The 17663-nt window shown below is 41.2% G+C and overlaps 1 protein-coding gene across 2 annotated transcripts; it reads left to right on the top strand.

Annotated features, from left to right (window-relative positions):
* The first annotated feature begins 86 nt into the window (after positions 1-86).
* Positions 87-17375, top strand: TFB2M (transcription factor B2, mitochondrial). 2 transcript variants are annotated; one of them, XM_066236933.1, is made up of 9 exons: positions 87-552; positions 1604-1692; positions 3630-3780; positions 4096-4244; positions 8952-9041; positions 12441-12503; positions 13714-13755; positions 14254-14417; positions 15805-17375. In XM_066236933.1, the coding sequence occupies exons 1-9, from the start codon at positions 243-245 to the stop codon at positions 15980-15982; spliced, it is 1236 nt and encodes a 411-aa protein (XP_066093030.1). In that variant the 5' UTR covers positions 87-242; the 3' UTR covers positions 15983-17375. The 2 variants fall into 2 exon arrangements, with proteins under 2 accessions (XP_066093030.1, XP_066093038.1); XM_066236941.1 differs by lacking the exon at positions 13714-13755.
* Positions 17376-17663: the final 288 nt, after the last annotated feature.

The raw sequence follows: 17663 nt of genomic DNA, 5'->3' as shown, positions 1-17663 counted from the left end.
CACTGCCGGGACGGTGCTTTTCTTTATCAGTCCACTCACAGTCCTCTAGCGTCAGCACCTGGCCGGAAACGGAAGTGAGGGGGAAAAGCAGGAGAGGTATTCCGCATGCGTAGTTTGTAGCGTTTGCAGCACCGTAGCTTACCCAGGTGGTGAGGAGATGTTGCACGTGGGGCTCCTCGTGAGGAGTTCGCCGACGTTGTAAGGACTCCGGGTGACATTGGAACAGACCCTAGGATGTAAGGATGTGGGTCTCAGTGGCGGGACTCCCTTTGCGGCTCACGCTGTCAGCCTTTTCTGGTGCTGGTCGCTTTTGCATTTTGAGTTCCGGAGCGGCGAGCTGGAAGGACGTCCCGGCGAGGAACCGCCGTGGTTTGTCTGACTTCCAGCCGCAGCTGGTGCCCAGTCAGGATTTTAGAGAATTGCCCTCGAGAGTGTCCAAGTGCCGCTTACCGTCCAGGCGTTACATAACCAATCCGACACTGGCTGAGACCGTGGTGCAGTTCCTCCTGGGGAAACGAGATGGTTGCAATCTATTCCTAGAATGCAATCCAGGTGAGTCCATCCTGGACTGCATTTTCTTAGATGTTCATCACATCTGCAAACTTTTGACCACCCGTGGGTTGCTGTATAAGACATGGCTCTTTCCTTTAGGCAGCTTATATGGTCAGTATTAATCAAGACACTACAAAATATTTCTGGAGCAGTTCTTATTTTACACTACATTTTGATAGAATATGCTGTTAAATTACATACACCATTTCCCCAAGATAGTTACAATCGCCTCTCCCCCCCTCCCCCAAAGGACTTTTACTTTGCCTTGGGTGAATCTCCTATAGACCAGGGGTGGGGAACCTATGGCTCATGAGCCAGATGTGGCTCTTTTGATGGCTGCATCTGGCTTGCAGACAAATCTTTAATAAAAAAATAACGTTAAAAATATAAAACATTCTCATGTATTACAATCCATTTCCTACTGCTCTTGTTCATGGTTGCCATGGTTGCGGGTGGCTGGAGCCAATCACAGCTGTTCTCCGGGACACCACCAAATTTTTATTGGATAATGCCTAATGTACACAGGTCGTTGAATGGCTCTCACAGAATTACATTTTAAAATATATGGCGTTCGTGGCTCTCTCTGCCAAAAAGGTTCCCGACCCCTTCTATAGACCATTAGTAGGATGCTGACAATACTATATAGATTTATAGACTTCATAAAAAAAAACTTTATAAAGCAGCATTTCCTATCATGAGGAGTCAGTACTGTTTAGGATAGCACATGATTAAATGGTAGGCTGGAGGCAACCCTGTTTGGTGTTTTCCTGAGAGGTAGTGAAACATTGTGATCTTGAGCGCAGGTTTTGCAGTCATTGCCAGAATGAGTTCAAAGCCAAGCAGCACCACTTAAACCAGTTGTGAAGTTGGAGTGCAGTGACTGTACTAATCCCCTGCTTCCTTATATATAAATAAGGAGTGGAATATCTACTTTGGGGATGTTGTAAGAATTAAAATTAGATAGTACATGTAAAACATCTAATTTTTTTGGTACTGAAAGAAATTGTTTCTTTTGTGTATAATTTTCTTGTTCTGTTAATATACTAACTAGGTCCTGGAATCCTGACTGAAGCATTACTTAAAAGAGGTGTCAGAGTGATTGCCCTGGAAAGTGACAAAACTTTTATTCCACATTTGGAGGTAGAGTTTTAGTTTCTGAAAATAACTTACTGTTCAATCAGCTGGTGTTGCAGTGGTTTTGGGAAGTAAACTTAAACACACTATTTATTTTTGTAGAGTCACCTTTAAGGGCCATGCCTTAAATATGTTGTCATCACCAGTGACTAGAACATACCTTATTTCCCCACATATAAGATACTCCCATGTATAAGACACACCTTAACTTTGGGGCCCGAAATTTGAAAAAAATGTATTACATAAAGTTATTGAACTCAAGTTTTATTCATCATAAAATTTATACAACTCATCACTGTCAAAACTCCCATCCATTAGCTTGTCCTCATCTGTGTCTGATGACAAATCACTGTCTTCATATATTGCCTCGTCCTCAGTTCCATCTATGGCATTTGAAATGCCACAACCACTGTATAAGACCCACCCAGTTTTTAGACCCCAAATTTTTCAAAAAAGGTTGCATCTTATACTTGGGGAAATATGGTAGTTAGCAATATTGTTAAATAACTAAAAGTAGAGAAAGTAAAAAAATAAATATTTGCCCTGGCCGGTTGGCTCAGTGGTAGAGAGTCGGCCTGGCGTGCAGAAGTCCTGGGTTCGATTCCTGGCCAGGGCACACAGGAGAAGCGCCCATCTGCTTCTCTACCCCTCCCCCACTCCTTCCTCTCTGTCTTTCTCTTCCCCTCCTGCAGCGAGGCTCCATTGGAGCAAAGATGGCCCGGGCGCTGGGGATGGCTCCTTGGCCTCTGCCCCAGGTGCTAGAGTGGCTCTGGTCGCAACAGAGTGACGCCCCGGAGGGGCAGAGCATCGCCCCCTGGTGGGCGTGCCGGGTGGATCCCGGTCGGGCGCATCCGGGAGTCTGTCTCTTCTCGTTTCTAGCTTCAGAAAAATACCAAAAAAAAAAGTATTTGTTGAGGGTGTTTATTTAGTTTTTTTAGGCTCTTTTTTGTTAAGATAGTTGTACTTTGTCAGGTATTAATTGATTTATATCACAAATTTTAGGGGATAGTAGTAATGTTTTCTTTACATTTGTATTAAGGTGATAATACTTTTTTTTTTTTTTTGTATTTTTCTGAAGCTGGAAATGGGGAGAGATAGACAGACTCCCGCATGCGCCCGACCGGGATCCACCCGGCACGCCCACCAGGGGGCGACGCTCTGCCCACCAGTGGGCGATGCTCTGCCCCTCCGGGGCGTCGCTCTGCCGTGACCAGAGCCACTCTAGCGCCTGGGGCAGAGGCCAAGGAGCCATCCCCAGCACCCGGGCCATCTTTGCTCCAATGGAGCCTCGCTGCAGGAGGGGAAGAGAGAGACAGAGAGGAAGGAGAGGGGGAGGGGTGGAGAAGCAGATGGGCGCTTCTGTGTGCCCTGGCCAGGAATCCAACCGGGACTTCTGCACGCCAGGCCGACGCTCTACCACTGAGCCAACCAGCCAGGGCCGATAATACTTCTTTTAAGAACTTTTTTTTGAAGTAGGTTTTTGCACAACACTGATATTTCTTTTTTTTTTTTTTTTTTGCATTTTTCTGAAGCTGGAAACAGGGAGAGACAGTCAGACAGACTCCCGCATGCGCCCGACCGGGATCCACCCGGCCCGCCCACCAGGGGGCGACGCTCTGCCCACCAGGGGGCGACGCTCTGCCCATCCTGGGCGTCGCCATGTTGCGACCAGAGCCACTCTAGCGCCTGGGGCAGAGGCCACAGAGCCATCCCCAGCGCCCGGGCCATCTTTGCTCCAATGGAGCCTTGGCTGCGGGAGGGGAAGAGAGAGACAGAGAGGAAGGCGCGGCGGAGGGGTGGAGAAGCAAATGGGCGCATCTCCTGTGTGCCCTGGCCGGGAATCGAACCCGGGTCCTCCGCACGCTAGGCCGACGCTCTACCGCTGAGCCAACCGGCCAGGGCTTAACACTGAAATTTCTTAACATTTTACCTCTGTCTTTTAGTCCCTAGGTAAAAAGCTGGGTGGAAAACTAGACGTGGTCCACTGTGACTTCTTTAAATTGGATCCTAGAAGTTATCTAGTAGTAAGACCTGTTGTGGATTCGAAGGTGCTTTTTCGGCATTTGGAAATAAAAACACTTCCTTGGTCAAAAGGTAATTTATGTAATTCACTAAAGAAAATACCTTATAGTTTGCCAGCTTTCTCTAGCAGTGCACCTGGATTGTTGACAAGATTTCTGTGCAATATATCGGCAGATGCTCTTAAGTTGAATATCGTTTTCCCCTCACCTAGACATGAGTAATCTGAGCAGTTGTGCTAAAGCCAAGTTCCATATCAAACAAACATGTGGAGGCTTAGTTTTTATTGAAATAAAATTAATATAGTTTGTTAAACTTAGTTTCATTCAGTAAAATAAGGTCACAGGAAAAAAGAATTTATTCAAACATTTTTGCTTATATTCTTAACAGGTATCCCTTTAAAAGTAGTTGGAATCTTCCCAAATAAAAATGAGAAAAAGGTGATTTGGAAATTTTTACATGACGTATATTCCTGTACCTCTCTACATAGATATGGACGGGTACAACTGAATTTCTTTATTAATGAAACGGACTGCCAGGTAGGTTGTTAACAACTACTTGACTAGTATTTTGTCTTGAAAGAGTTCTGTGATTTTTCTCTATAGTCTTTTTTTTTTTTAAATGAGAAAAGGGGAGATAGACAAACTCCTGCATGTGCCCTGACTGGGATCCACCTGGCAACCCCATGTTAGAGGCCAATGCTCTCCCCATCTGGGGCCATGCTTGCAACCAAACTATTTTTAGCAGCTGAGGCAGAGGCTGCATGGAGCCATCCTCAGCACCCTCGCCAATGTGCTCAAACCAATTGACCCATGGCTGTGGGAAGGAAGAGAGAAGTGGAGGCAGCAGGATGGAGAAGCAGATCTTCTCCTGTGTGCCCTGACTGGGAATTGAACCTAGGACATCCACATCCACAGGCTGGGTTGACACTCTACCACTCAGCCAATTGGCCAGGGCCAATTTTTCTCTAGTCTTAATCTGTATGATTTTATTATGGGCTCATGACATAAAATTCACCATTTTAACTATTTTAAAGTGTACAGTTTACTGGCATTAGGACATTTACATTGTGGTACAACTGTTAACCACCATCTGTGTTTTCTCAGAACTTGTTCTTCATTCCATACGGGAATGCTGTACCCACCAAACACTAACTCTATACATTTCCCCTTTCCACCATCCTCAGCTATCCCTCTACATTCTGTCTCTGTGACTTTGACTATTCTAGATTCCTCACATAAGTGGAATTATACAGTATTTCACTTTGTTTCTGGCTTATTTCACTTAGCATAATGTCTTTAGGGTTTATTCAAGTTGTAGCCATGTGTCAAAATTTTATTCCTTTTTAAGAATGAATAATATTCCATTCTATATATGTACATCACCTTTTGTTTATCTATTTATTTGTCAGTGGACACTTGAGTTGCTTCCACATTTTGATTATTGTAGAGAATGTTGCTGTGAACATCGGTGTGCAAATATCTCTGAGTCTCTGCTTTCATTACTTTGGGTATATATCCAAAAGTGAAATTGCAGGATCATATACTGATTCTGTGTTTAATCTTTTGAGGAACCACCACCGTACTGTATTCCACAGTGGTTGCCCTATTATATTCCCACCAGTTTATCCATATTTTCTCCAATGCCTGTTGTTTTCTGTTTTATTGTTTGTTTTTGTCATACATACTCAAATGGTTTAAAGTATCTCATTGTGGTTTTGAATTTCCATTTTCTTAAATGATTAATGATGATGAACATATTTTATGTGGATACAGATCATTTGTATATGTTTTTTGGAGGAATTAATTGGGTTGTCTATTTTTTTGTTGTTGAGTATTAAAATATTCTTGATATTAATCTCTTCCCAGGTACATGATTTGTAAATATTTCCTCCCTGTTTATAGGTTGCCTTTTTACATTGTTACGGGTTTCAGTCCCCAAATTTATAATTTTAATGATGTCCAATTTGTCTTTTGTTGCTGTTGTTGCCTGTGCCTTGATGTCATATATCAGAAATCACTGCCAAACTCAATGTGATGAAGCTTCCCCTGCTTCCTTCTAATAGTTTTATAGTTTTAGCTCTTATGTTCAGATCTTGATTCATTTTGAATTACTTTTTCAAATAGGAAGTTTAAGTAAGGGTCCAGGTTCATTGTTTTGTATATGGATGTGCAATTTTCCCAACACCTTTGTTGAAAGACCATCTTTCCCCATTGGCACCCTTGTTGAAAAACCACTTGACAATATACATGAGGATCTGTTTCTTTTTTTTTTGTTTTTTTTTTTTTTTTCATTTTTCTGAAGCTGGAAACAGGGAGAGACAGTCAGACAGACTCCCGCATGCGCCCGACCCGACCGGGATCCTCCCGGCACGCCCACCAGGGGCGACGCTCTGCCCACCAGGGGGCGATGCTCTGCCTATCCTGGGCGTCGCCATGTTGCGACCAGAGCCACTCTAGCGCCTGGGGCAGAGGCCACAGAGCCATCCCCAGCGCCTGGGCCAACTTTGCTCCAGTGGAGCCTTGGCTGCGGGAGGGGAAGAGAGAGACAAAGAGGGAAAGCGCGGCGGAGGGGTGGAGAAGCAAATGGGCGCTTCTCCTGTGTGCCCTGGCCGGGAATCGAACCCGGGTCCTCCGCACGCTAGGCCGACGCTCTACCGCTGAGCCAACCGGCCAGGGCGAGGGTCTGTTTCTGAACTCTGTTTTATTCATTTGTTCTATATATTTGTCTTTATGCTAGCACCACACTATTTTGATTACTGGAACTTTGTAAGTTTTGAAATGAGGAATTGTGAATCCTCCAATTTTGTTCTTTTTAGAGATTGTTTAGGTGATTTGTTGTCTCTTGAGATTCTTTATAAATTTTAGGATATTTTAATTACTACATAAATATATCTTTAGGATTTTAGTAGGGATTGCATTCGATTTGTTGATCACTTGGGTAGTATTTACATGTTAACAATGTTAAGTCACTCTGGCTATCAGAGGTAGAGCATTGCCCAGTGTATGAATGTCCCAGGTTTGATTCCTGGTCAGGGCACACAGGAGAAGCGACCATTTGCTTCTCCACCCCTCCACCTGCCCCTTCTTTTTTTCTCTCCCCCCTCCTGTAGCCATGGCTTGATTGTTCAGTTGGTTTGAGCGAGTTGGACCCCCAGCGCTGAGGATGGCTTTGTGGAGCCTCTGCCTCAGGAGATAAAAATAGCTCGGTTGCAAAGCAATGGCCCTAGCTGGGCAGAGAATGGCTGCAGTTTGGGGGCTTGCTGGGTCAACCCTGGTCCCAGATATAGGCGGAATTCTGTCTCTCTGCCTTCCCTCCTCACACTTAGAAAAAATAACAACACCCCACCACCACCAAAATAAAACAATGTTAGGTCTTTAAGTCCATGAACACAGGATGTCTTTTCATTTATTAATGTTTTGGTTAGTTTCTTTCAGCAGTGTTTTGTAGTGTTCAATGTAAGGTGGAATTGTTTTCTTAATTTCCTTTTCAGATTGTTCATTGTTAGTGTATAAAAATACAATTGATTTTTGTGTGTTGATTTTGTATCCTGCAACTTTGCTGAATTCCTTTATTCCAACAGTTTTTTTGTGTGTGGAATGTTCAGGGTTTTAGATTCTACTTTTAATTTGCTGTTATGGAAAGCCATGAAGTCCTTGATACTGCGATGAGAGTTATGTTTCTTTTCTGCCCAGGATGCCTCTTGATATTAATCTTCATACAACAGGAGATGCTTATTTGTATATTACAGAGCTATGGGTTAGAATAGTGGAGCAGAGGCCCTGGCTGGTTGGCTCAGCGGTAGAGCATCGGCCTGGCTTGCGGGGGACCCGGGTTCGATTCCCGGCCAGGGCACATAGGAGAAGTGCCCATTTGCTTCTCCACCACCCCCCCTTCCTCTCTGTCTCTTTCTTCCCCTCCCATAGCCAAGGCTCCATTGGAGCAAAGATGGCCCGGGCGCTGGGGATGGCTCCTTGGCCTCTGCCCCAGGCGCTCGAGTGGCTCTGGTCGCGGCAGAGCGACACCCCGGAGGGGCAGAGCATTGCCCCCTGGTGGGCAGAGCATCATCCCTGGTGGGCGTGCCGGGTGGATCCCGGTCGGGCGCATGTGAGAGTCTGTCTGACTATCTCTCCCCGTTTCCAGCTTGAGAAAAATACAAAAAAAAAAAAAAAAAATAGTGGAGCAGAAATGAAGGGATAATTTATTCATCAAGACCCAGATAGTAAGTAAATATCAATAGTAATTATCTGTGGAAGGAGAGCAGGGGGTTTAGAACCTTGTAGCTGGACATACAGTAAATACATGAACAAATGGAAGGAAGAGAAATGGGAAATGCTTTATCTGGCTTCATCTGGCTGCTAGAATGCTACTTTTTTTTTTAATTTTATTTTTTGTATTTTTCTTTCTTTTTTGGGGGGGGTATTTTTCTGAAGCTGGAAACGGGGAGGCAGTCAGACAGACTCCCGCATGTGCGCGACCAGGATCCACCCGGCATGCCCACCAGGGGGCAATGCTCTGCCCATCTGGGGCGCTGCTCTGTTGCATCCAGAGCCACTCTAGTGCCTGAGGCAGAGGCCATAGAGCCATCCTCAGCGCCCAGGCCATCTTTGCTCCAATGGAACCTTGGCTGCAGGAGGGGAAGAGAGAGACAGAGAGGGAGGAGAGGGGGAGGGGTGGAGAAACAGATGGGCACCTCTCCTGTGTGCCCTGGCTGGGAATTGAACCCGGGACTCCTGTACTCCAGGCCGACGCTCTACCACTGAGCCAACCGGCCAGGGCCTAGAATGCTACTTTTACCGTGGCTATTTTCACATGGAGTTTCCTATTTCTGAGGTGTTCTCCCCTTCCCTGAAGTTTAACCTCTTTTGGGTGTCAGCGTAAACAATTCTTGATTCAAAATTTAATAGCCCACATGGTGCATATTTCTAACACACTAGTCCTTCACAGTAATTAACACATTTTTGTTTTATTCTTTCTTTAGTGAGATTTTGCCCTAATGGGTTAGATATGGTTATAGGAAAGTAATCTCAAATACATTCTGTTTTATTAATTGTACATGATGATATATATCGATATGAAAGTTTAAAAGGCTTTTCTCTTCTTTGAAATGGTTACATTTAAGATTTTGCATTTAATTTTAATTTTCTTTAATGTTTAGGTACCAGTCAGATAATTACTATTAAGACATTTGGTTTTGACTGATTATAGGTTTGTATAACAAGTGCCTTCTGTTTTCCTCCTACTAGAAGATAATGGCAAGTCCCCAGAATCGAAGGAAGTACCAAGCATTGAGTGTGCTCTGGCAGGTGGCCTGTGAGATTGAGCTTCTGCATAAGGTGAGTGAAACCCTTCCCAGTTTCAGCAGGGAACTTGATTGCTTTCGCAGAGGCTGCATTTCAGTGACCAGTGAATGGAGAAAAAAGCCAAGATTAATTTTATGTTTTTTCCAATTGTGGAATATAATAGGGCCAGGTAACTTTGTGCTGTTGTTTTTGTCACAAATATTTTTGTCTTTCTCTGATTATAAAAATATCTGCTCATTTTAAAAATGTAAGCCATGTAAGCCCTGGCCGGTTGGCTCAGCGGTAGAGCGTCGGCCTGGCGTGTGGGGGACCCGGGTTCGATTCCCGGCCAGGACACATAGGAGAGGCGCCCATTTGCTTCTCCACCCCCCACCCCCTCCTTCCTCTCTGTCTCTCTCTTCCCCTCCTGCAGCCAAGGCTCCATTGGAGCAAAGATGGCCCGGGCGCTGAGGATGGCTCCTTGGCCTCTGCCCCAGGTGCTAGAGTGGCTCTGGTCACGGCAGAGCGACGCCCCGGAGGGGCAGAGCGTCACCCCTGGTGGGCGTGCCGGGTGGATCCCGGTCGGGCGTATGCGGGAGTCTGTCTGACTGTCTCTCCCCGTTTCCAGCTTCAGAAAAATACAAAAAAAAAAAAAAAATGTAAGCCATGTAAAAGAAAAGAATAAAAAAAATTACTTCTACCACTGAGAGGTCACTGTTGACATTTGTGGCATAATTTAAGTCTTTTTTCTATGTATTTTTCTTTATATAGTGAAGATTATATTACTGTCTTTTTTTCCCCACTTAATAGCTAATACTTATGTATTTTCCTTTGTCACAGAACATTGTAAGTTTTTTTTTCTTCTTCTTTTTCCAAATGAGAGGAGGATAGATAGAGGGACAGATTCCCACATGTGTCCTGACTAGGATCCACCTGGCAACCCCCATCTGGGGCTGATGCTCTGGCCATCTGGGGCCATGGTTGCAATTGAGTTATTTTTAGCACCTGGGCTGATGTGCTTGAACCAGTCAAGCCATGGCTGCAGAAGAAGTGTGTGTGGGAGGGTGGAGAAGCAAATGGTTGCTTCTCCTGTGTGCCCGGACCAGGAATCAAACCTGGGACATCCACACTCCAGGCTGATGCTCTACCACTGAACCTACAGGCCAGGGGGAACATTTTAAGTTTTTAGTGACTACTTAATACTTCATTATAAAGCATCCCTCCACCTCTGTTTTTTCAGTTTATTTCCTTAGGCAAAATCAGAGTTGTCTAATAGGAATATAATGCAAGCCAGATATGCAATTTTATATTTTTTAGTAGCCACATTATAAAAAAATAAGAAACAGGTAAAATTAATTTAATATTATGTTTAACCTCAATTTGAAATAGTCATTTTGTGTATATACTAGGCCTTTGAAATTCAGTGTGTATTCAACATCTCACTTCAGACTAGACTCATTTTAACTGTTCATTAGTTCTTGCGACTACTGGCTGCCATATTTAATAGCAGGGGTGTGGAGTATAAGAAAAAAATGATAAACATGGTTTCTTTCATATCATAATTTGTACATTCTTTTAGTATATATCAACTAGTTTTTGTATGGTATATGTATGTTTACATATTTTATGAGTCCTTGTTCTTCCAAGGATGTAGTGGTTCAGTTTTTAAGTTTTGCTGTGTGTCTTCATGGATTCCCTTAATTGCTTTTGTCCAGGAACACAGTAAGCCCTTTACTGTTGATACTTATTTGTTAGAATGCTATCTCGTTTGATCTTAGCTTCAGTTTCAATTATATTTTTTCTCTTTAGAACATCCAAGGTTTTTAGGTTGGATTTCTGTTCCTTGTCCTTCATATCTATTCTGCTCTCATCATTTTCCTGTATTCCCAGAAATCTTTCCACATTTAGCCTTCAGTGCGCTGGTCCTGCTTTCTGTCTGTACTGTACATTGTCATTCTGTACGTAATTCTTGGTTCCTCTGAAGTTGTTTCTTACCCCACAGATCTCCTTTTGTTCTGATCAGTGATCAGGATAGTTTTGTTTCCTTGTTACAGTATTTGTGTTCAGGACGCAATGTTGAGTTTTGCCATTTATTAACCTGCGGAAAGGAGAAGTCCTTGTGAACCCAACATTTTAAACATTTGTCTGTTATATATCTACAACCAGAGGGTCATTTGTGGAACTCAATTCGCAGGGTCTTTGAGGTTTCGTCTTCTGTGGCTTTGGTCCATGGTAGCGGGGCCTGCTCTGCACCCAGTGCTGTGAATAGGCCTGAGCGGGGCGGCGGAGGGGGCTCACTGCAGGCTGCCGCAGCCGCTGCTTTGCTTCCTCCACTTAGTGACGTTCCTGGAACTGCTAGCCATTTCAGGGATGGGTAACAATTGCATTTGTCATTCCACTTCCTTTGCCACTTTAGTTAGTAACAAATTGCCATTTTGACAATACTCTTTCAAACACATGCTCAGTATTTTGAGTTTTAGTCTTTTAAGTCTATGTCAGATGCTGCTTTAACCTACTCTTATTTCAGAATTTAATCTGTGTATATACATATATTCTTTTTATAATACATTTTTGGTTGGGCCATATTTTAAAATTGCTTCACATACAAAATTGTATAAACAAAGGTTAGATACAAAAAAGTAATGATCTTTTTAAAAATTGACACCGTATCTTTGTTTATTTCCTTTTATGTCCCAACATATTCAAATGTCCACTAAAGTTAGGGAAAAAATATTTTCATTATTGATCTGATAAACTCATAAACTGATCATGACTCTAATAGCAAAATGTGTAGGTTATTAAAAATTATAACTTGAAAATCTATTTGTGTAATTATATTAAGGATAACTTTCTTTTATCTAAATAAATAATAGAGATACCACTATTGGGATAGAACTTTGATTCTTCTTTTTTTTACATAAAAATAGAGAGAGAGGAGGGAGGTATCACATAATTTGTTTTTTTTAACCAATTAGATTCGTTACAAGGATTCATTCTGTTGTTTAGGGAAGATTTTTTTTTTTTAATTAATTTATTTTTTTTTACAGAGACAGAGAGAGAGTCAGAGTGAGGGATAGACAGGGACAACCAGACAGGAACGGAGAGATGAGAAGCATCAATCATTAGTTTTTCGTTGCGCATTGTGACACCTTAGTTGTTCATTGATTGCTTTCTCATATGTGCCTTGACCATGGGCCTTCAGCAGACCGAGCAATCCCTTGCTTGAGCCAGCGACCTTGGGTCCAAGCTGGTGAATTTTTGCTCAAACCAGATGAGCCCGCGCTCAAGCTGGAGACCTCGGGGTCTCAAACCTGGGTCTTCCGCATCCCAGTCCGACGCTCTATCTACTGCGCCACCACCTGGTCAGGCAAGATATTTTTAAAGGGAGCAATAATTTGGGATACTTTGATCAAATAGAACTAAAAGGAATATCTTTGCTTAATTTCCTTTCAGGAGCCTTTGTCATCATTTGACGTCTACACCCGAAGTAAGCAGCTGGCAAAGCTGGAGTATAAGGTAAGAATAAATGAATACCTTTCCCTTTTTTCCACGTGGAACATCTTTGTTTTCTTTAAGATGATTTGATATTCTGTATCTATTTCCATTTTTAATTTTAGAATATCTAGACATGTTCTTTAAATACCTCACTGCTTTTAATAAATTCATATTATTTTAGAAGAGAATTATATTTTTCAGCTATTTATAGAGAGTATGCTACTAGCATAGTAATAGGCTTAAACAGAATCTGACTTCCATTTTTATCCTTTTTTTTTTTGACAGAGACAGAGAGAGAGTCAGAGAGAGGGACAGACAGGGAGAGAGTCAAAGAGGAAGGGAGAGAGATGAGAAGCATCAGTTCTTGGTTGTGGTACCTTAGTTGTTTACTGATTGCTTTCTCATATGTGTCTTGATTGGGAGGCTACAGCAGACCAAGTGATCCCTTGGTCAGGCCAGCGACCTTGGGCTTCAAGCCAGCGATTTTTGAGCTCAAGCCCGAGACCATGGGGTCATGTCTATGATCTCACACTCAAGACAGTCACCCTGCACTCAAGCTGGTGAGCCTGTGCTCAAGCCGGTGACCTTGGGTTTTTAAACTTGGGTCCTCTGCATCCCAGTCCGATGCTGTATCCACTGCATACCACCTGGTCAGCCTCATTGCCTTTCTTTTTACCAATTGCTTAAGCTGCAGCTATCCAAAACTAGACACTAGAATTGATTATAATTTTCATAGGGGGCTGATATGTCTTCCACAAATATGATTTATATTTAAATATATATGGGATAATATATATTTAAAATATTAAATATTGAAGTATGTATAAAATAAATAAGTGATCACTACCTAATATGTGATATTTCCCAAGTAAACCTAAGGTTTTCTCTTTTCTGAGGAATATTTTTAGGGGGAAAAAGCATCTTAAACTTATATCTAGTCGTACATAGTTCTCATTTTAGTCTGTATAATGTTGCATGCTGGAGCAGGCAAGTAGACTTTCTGTGAGGGCCAGTGGGTAAATGCTTTGTGCTTGGAAGCCCTGTATAGTCTCTAGCACATGTTCTTTGGTTTTTGCTTTTTTTTTAAACAGTACTTTACAAATGTGAAAACCATTCTTAGCTCCAGACTGTACAAAAGAAGCAGGCTCTGGAGCATAGCTTGCCAACTCTATATTTTAAAATAAATTATCCAGTTTGAAATTAAATGTCAATAGTGTTTTTTTATTTTTAGGATCTGGTGGTGTGCTTCACTTACAGAAGAGATTCACTACATGTTAGTTTTATGTTTGGGATTTGATTTCCCCCTATATAAAAGTTAATAAGCTGTTACTTTCTATGGATGGTGGCAAAGGCACAGACTCCTGGCTCAGATGAAGGATTTCTTTTGCCCCCAAGTCCCATAGAGTGGTAGGAAGTGGCATGGTTTCATGGCGTGCATGTAGAGGGTTTCCATTGTTGCTGAGGAACAACACAGAGCTGGTGGAACCATGTTTATAGAAAACATTAAGCAAGCCTGCATTTTGTCTTGAAGGGGATTATTATGTTATTATCCGTCTCTGTGGCTCATGGCAGACCACCCTGAGAAATGGCCCAGCAAAGGGCAGTCAGGGCCTTGCGTTCTTGCATCCATTGCACAGCTGAGAACGAACAGGGTTTCATTCAGGCTCCATGCTGTTTGCCTTTCCAGCAGGTAACTTGAATGAGTAAGTGAACAATGTCTTGCTCTGGCAGTGTTTTATGACTAATACAATTTATTTTTCCTTCTTTCTAGGAATTGTTAGAACAACAAATACAACAAAACCTGTGTTTGGTTCGAATGACTCCTCGTAGAGATTTATTTACACGAAATTTAACACCTATTAACTATGATGTGTTTTTTCACATGTTAAAGCAGTGTTTTATGAAGCGCAATGCCAAACTAATAAATCAATTACAGTAAGTAAGAAGAATAAAAACAATCCATCTTGATTAACAGAATGAGGTACCATGTTCTCACTCATCTAATTCTTGAAAATACTTCCTTTTCCCTGGTGCATATTTTGAGAAAAGTATGTTTTTCACAATATCTGCTGATACCATAATATTTTTTTTCTTCTTTGAAAAAATAGCCAGGGATGCCTATAGTTTGTTTTATCTTTGTCAGAGTATATTCCTAGGATTAACCTTCATGAAGAACTAGCTTGTCACTGGTTGTGGAGAACATTAGCATTATTAGTGGCATACCCACCATCTACATGGTCATTGCCTGTTCTTATTGGTTCTCTTTCCTAATCTAAGTAGGAATGGATCATTATACCAACATAATTTTCCTGCCCGGGACCAAAATTTTTGTTTTTTTACAGAATGCTTTATAAAAATTATAGCTGATACTATCCACTTTGTATCTACCTAAGTATAATTTTTATGTAAGGTTGATGTGTACAATTTTGTTAGCTATGCATTACACCTTGTAATCAGCAGCCCATAGTCATTCAAAGCATTGTCAAAGGATGAGCAAAATGTTAAAATAATCATTTAAATTAATTTGATCATCATTCAGTATATAACTGAAGGAGCTATTGGTTGAACAGTATTATATATTGATCAGTAAAAACAATCCACTATTTTTTATTTTGTTCCCTTGTAGTGGTTGTTTTGAGTGAAACTATCAAGAATTTAGAAAATTTAGAAATAAATAAAGTGAACTGTGGTACAAAATGTTAAAAATTCCCCTTGAGATCTCTGAATTGAAAGCACGTTTCCATCTGTGATGAGAATTATGTTCAAAATCAAAAGTACTGGAAGTATTTTCTCCCAAAACATTTTATTGTAATTGTTTACTTGTTGTTATCAGAGGCTTACTGATGGTTTCTTGCTACGCTGATATGTTTGGCAGTTTTCTGCTTTATAATTTATTCACCATTAATTGTTACATAAAAATGTGAAAGATTATTCCGTCCTTGAAAACTGCCAGACAGCAGTTTCTGCTGTTTTGAACTTACTGAACTTTTATATGAACCTAAATAGAGTAAAGAATATTTTTTCAAAGAAGTAAAAGATGAAAGAGGCAGACAATTGTTTTAAAGGGCCACGTTAAACTAGAATTTTGTGTAGGAATTGATTAGGACATATTAACACCTACATCTGTTCTTTTCATTACAGGTAAGCCATGACACTTCAGGAATAAACATAAAGCTATATATAATATGCAAGCTCTTAAACTAAATAAGATTCATTATATATAATAAATTAGGCATTTTAGATTGGGCTTAGAAGCCAGCTCTATTAATATTAACTGACAGTTTTTATAAAAAAAACAATTTACTTTGAATTTCTTTTGCAGTTCATTGAGTCCAGTTGATGCACTGGAAATATTGAAGAAGATAAAACAAAAGGAAAGAACAAAAGTAATAGAAATGTATCCTCTAGAGTTTAAACAACTTTTTGAAACTATAGAATGTTCCAAAGATTATACCTGTAAGTGGCTGTATGATGATTTCATGGAAGACGTAGTTGTATAGGGCACTGACTGCCAAGACTGTAGCTGGAGCCATTTATTTTATTTGGAAATGATGACACAAATGAAAAAACTAAGTTTGAAAAGCTCACATCCTTTCAACAGAAGGCACAAGTGCACTGGACAAAACAATGGCTGGTATTTTATGCACAGCTGAACAAAATGAATACTTCACTTGTGGATTCAGTCAGCTTAGATTTGTTTTAAATTCCTATCTATGGTCAACATACTGGTAGTTGTAGGGAACTACCAGATGAAATTTAGTTTTAAAAATCCTTTCAGCCAAATACTTTCATTGTATCAATTAAAATATTTCATCTTCACTGTTGATTTTTGCATCCCCCAGGGGGACAAAGAGTTTGTACATTTTTAAGCTTAGAAAGTAAATTAAAACTGATTTAAGTGGTTTGGTTTACTTTTTAGTTTGTCGAAAGTACATATTCACAAATACTGTGCAATAAAATTAACTTTTAATGTGGTTTAAGCTTTCTTAGAAATTAAAATATTTTAAATAAGATATTGTGATTTTTTTCTTTTTTTTTGGTCTCTAATAAAACATAAAATTAAACCTAACCTATTCACTTTAAATTCTGTCATGTACAGTCAGTGTATGCTCAATGAGAAATTCAGTCTGTAATTTAAGTCTCTTGCATTTTTGTTGCATTTTGCAAGTTTATCTGCAGTTAGACCTTAACATGAACCTAAATGAAATTAAGAATGTTTTCTTAGCCCTGGCTGGTTGGCTCAGTGGTAGAGCATCGGACTGGCATGTGGAGGTCTTGGGTTTGATTCCCAGCCAGGGCACACAGGAGAAGCGCCCATCTGCTTCTTCACCCTTTCCCCTTTCCTTCCTATCTCTCTCTTCCCCTCCTGCAGCCAGGGCTCCATTGGAGCAAAGTTGGCCTGGGTGCTGAGGATGGCTCCGTGGCCTCTGCCTCAGGTGCTAGAATGGCTCCGGTTGCATGGAACAATGGCCCAAATGGGCAGAGCATCGCCCCCTGGTGGGCATGCTGGGTGTATTCCAGTCGGGCGAATTTGGGAGTCTGACTGCCTCCCCGCTTCTAACTTCAGAAAAATACAAAAAATAAAAATTTAAAAAATATTTTCTTGGATCATTGAAGAAGCTACCAGATTTTAGCTGAGATTTCGAATCTCCTAAATTAGATCTGTTTGCTATTATTACACTTCGTAATACCTAAGGCGTCTGAGTAACTTTGTGTAGAGTGTTTTCTTAATAACACTTAATCAAACCACTTCTTCCCAACTTCCCTACTGATGTCATTGGTTTACAAATCAATCTGACTGGAAACTAAATCCGTTTCTTATAATTCCTATCCTGCCATTACATAATCATTGTCTGTCTTCCCCCTTTTTCTTTTCTAGTCCTATGCCTTAAGCCTGAATTTTTGTAAATACAGAGGGTTTGGCTAAGTACGGAAACCAAATTTATAGTGGTGCCTTGGGAGAATATGGATGATTAATGAATAAAAGTTATATATTAAAGCAATTAGCCTCTAGGTCTGTGCAAGTGACTGATTTCCATTACTTATATAGAATGGGAAAGTAGTCTGATAGTCACCGTCTTTCATATGGGATGGATGCTGCCGAAAGGTTGTGGGTGTGGGCAGATCTCCTGTTGGGGGGAGCATAGTTGACTGGTATCTTCCTGCTTCTTACCCCCTGAA

This window comes from Saccopteryx bilineata, chromosome 1 (assembly GCF_036850765.1).
Source record: "Saccopteryx bilineata isolate mSacBil1 chromosome 1, mSacBil1_pri_phased_curated, whole genome shotgun sequence".
Classification (NCBI taxonomy): domain Eukaryota; kingdom Metazoa; phylum Chordata; class Mammalia; order Chiroptera; family Emballonuridae; genus Saccopteryx; species Saccopteryx bilineata.
The sequence above is the reverse complement of the archived record's forward strand: the minus strand, read 5'-3'. Positions and strand labels throughout refer to the sequence as shown.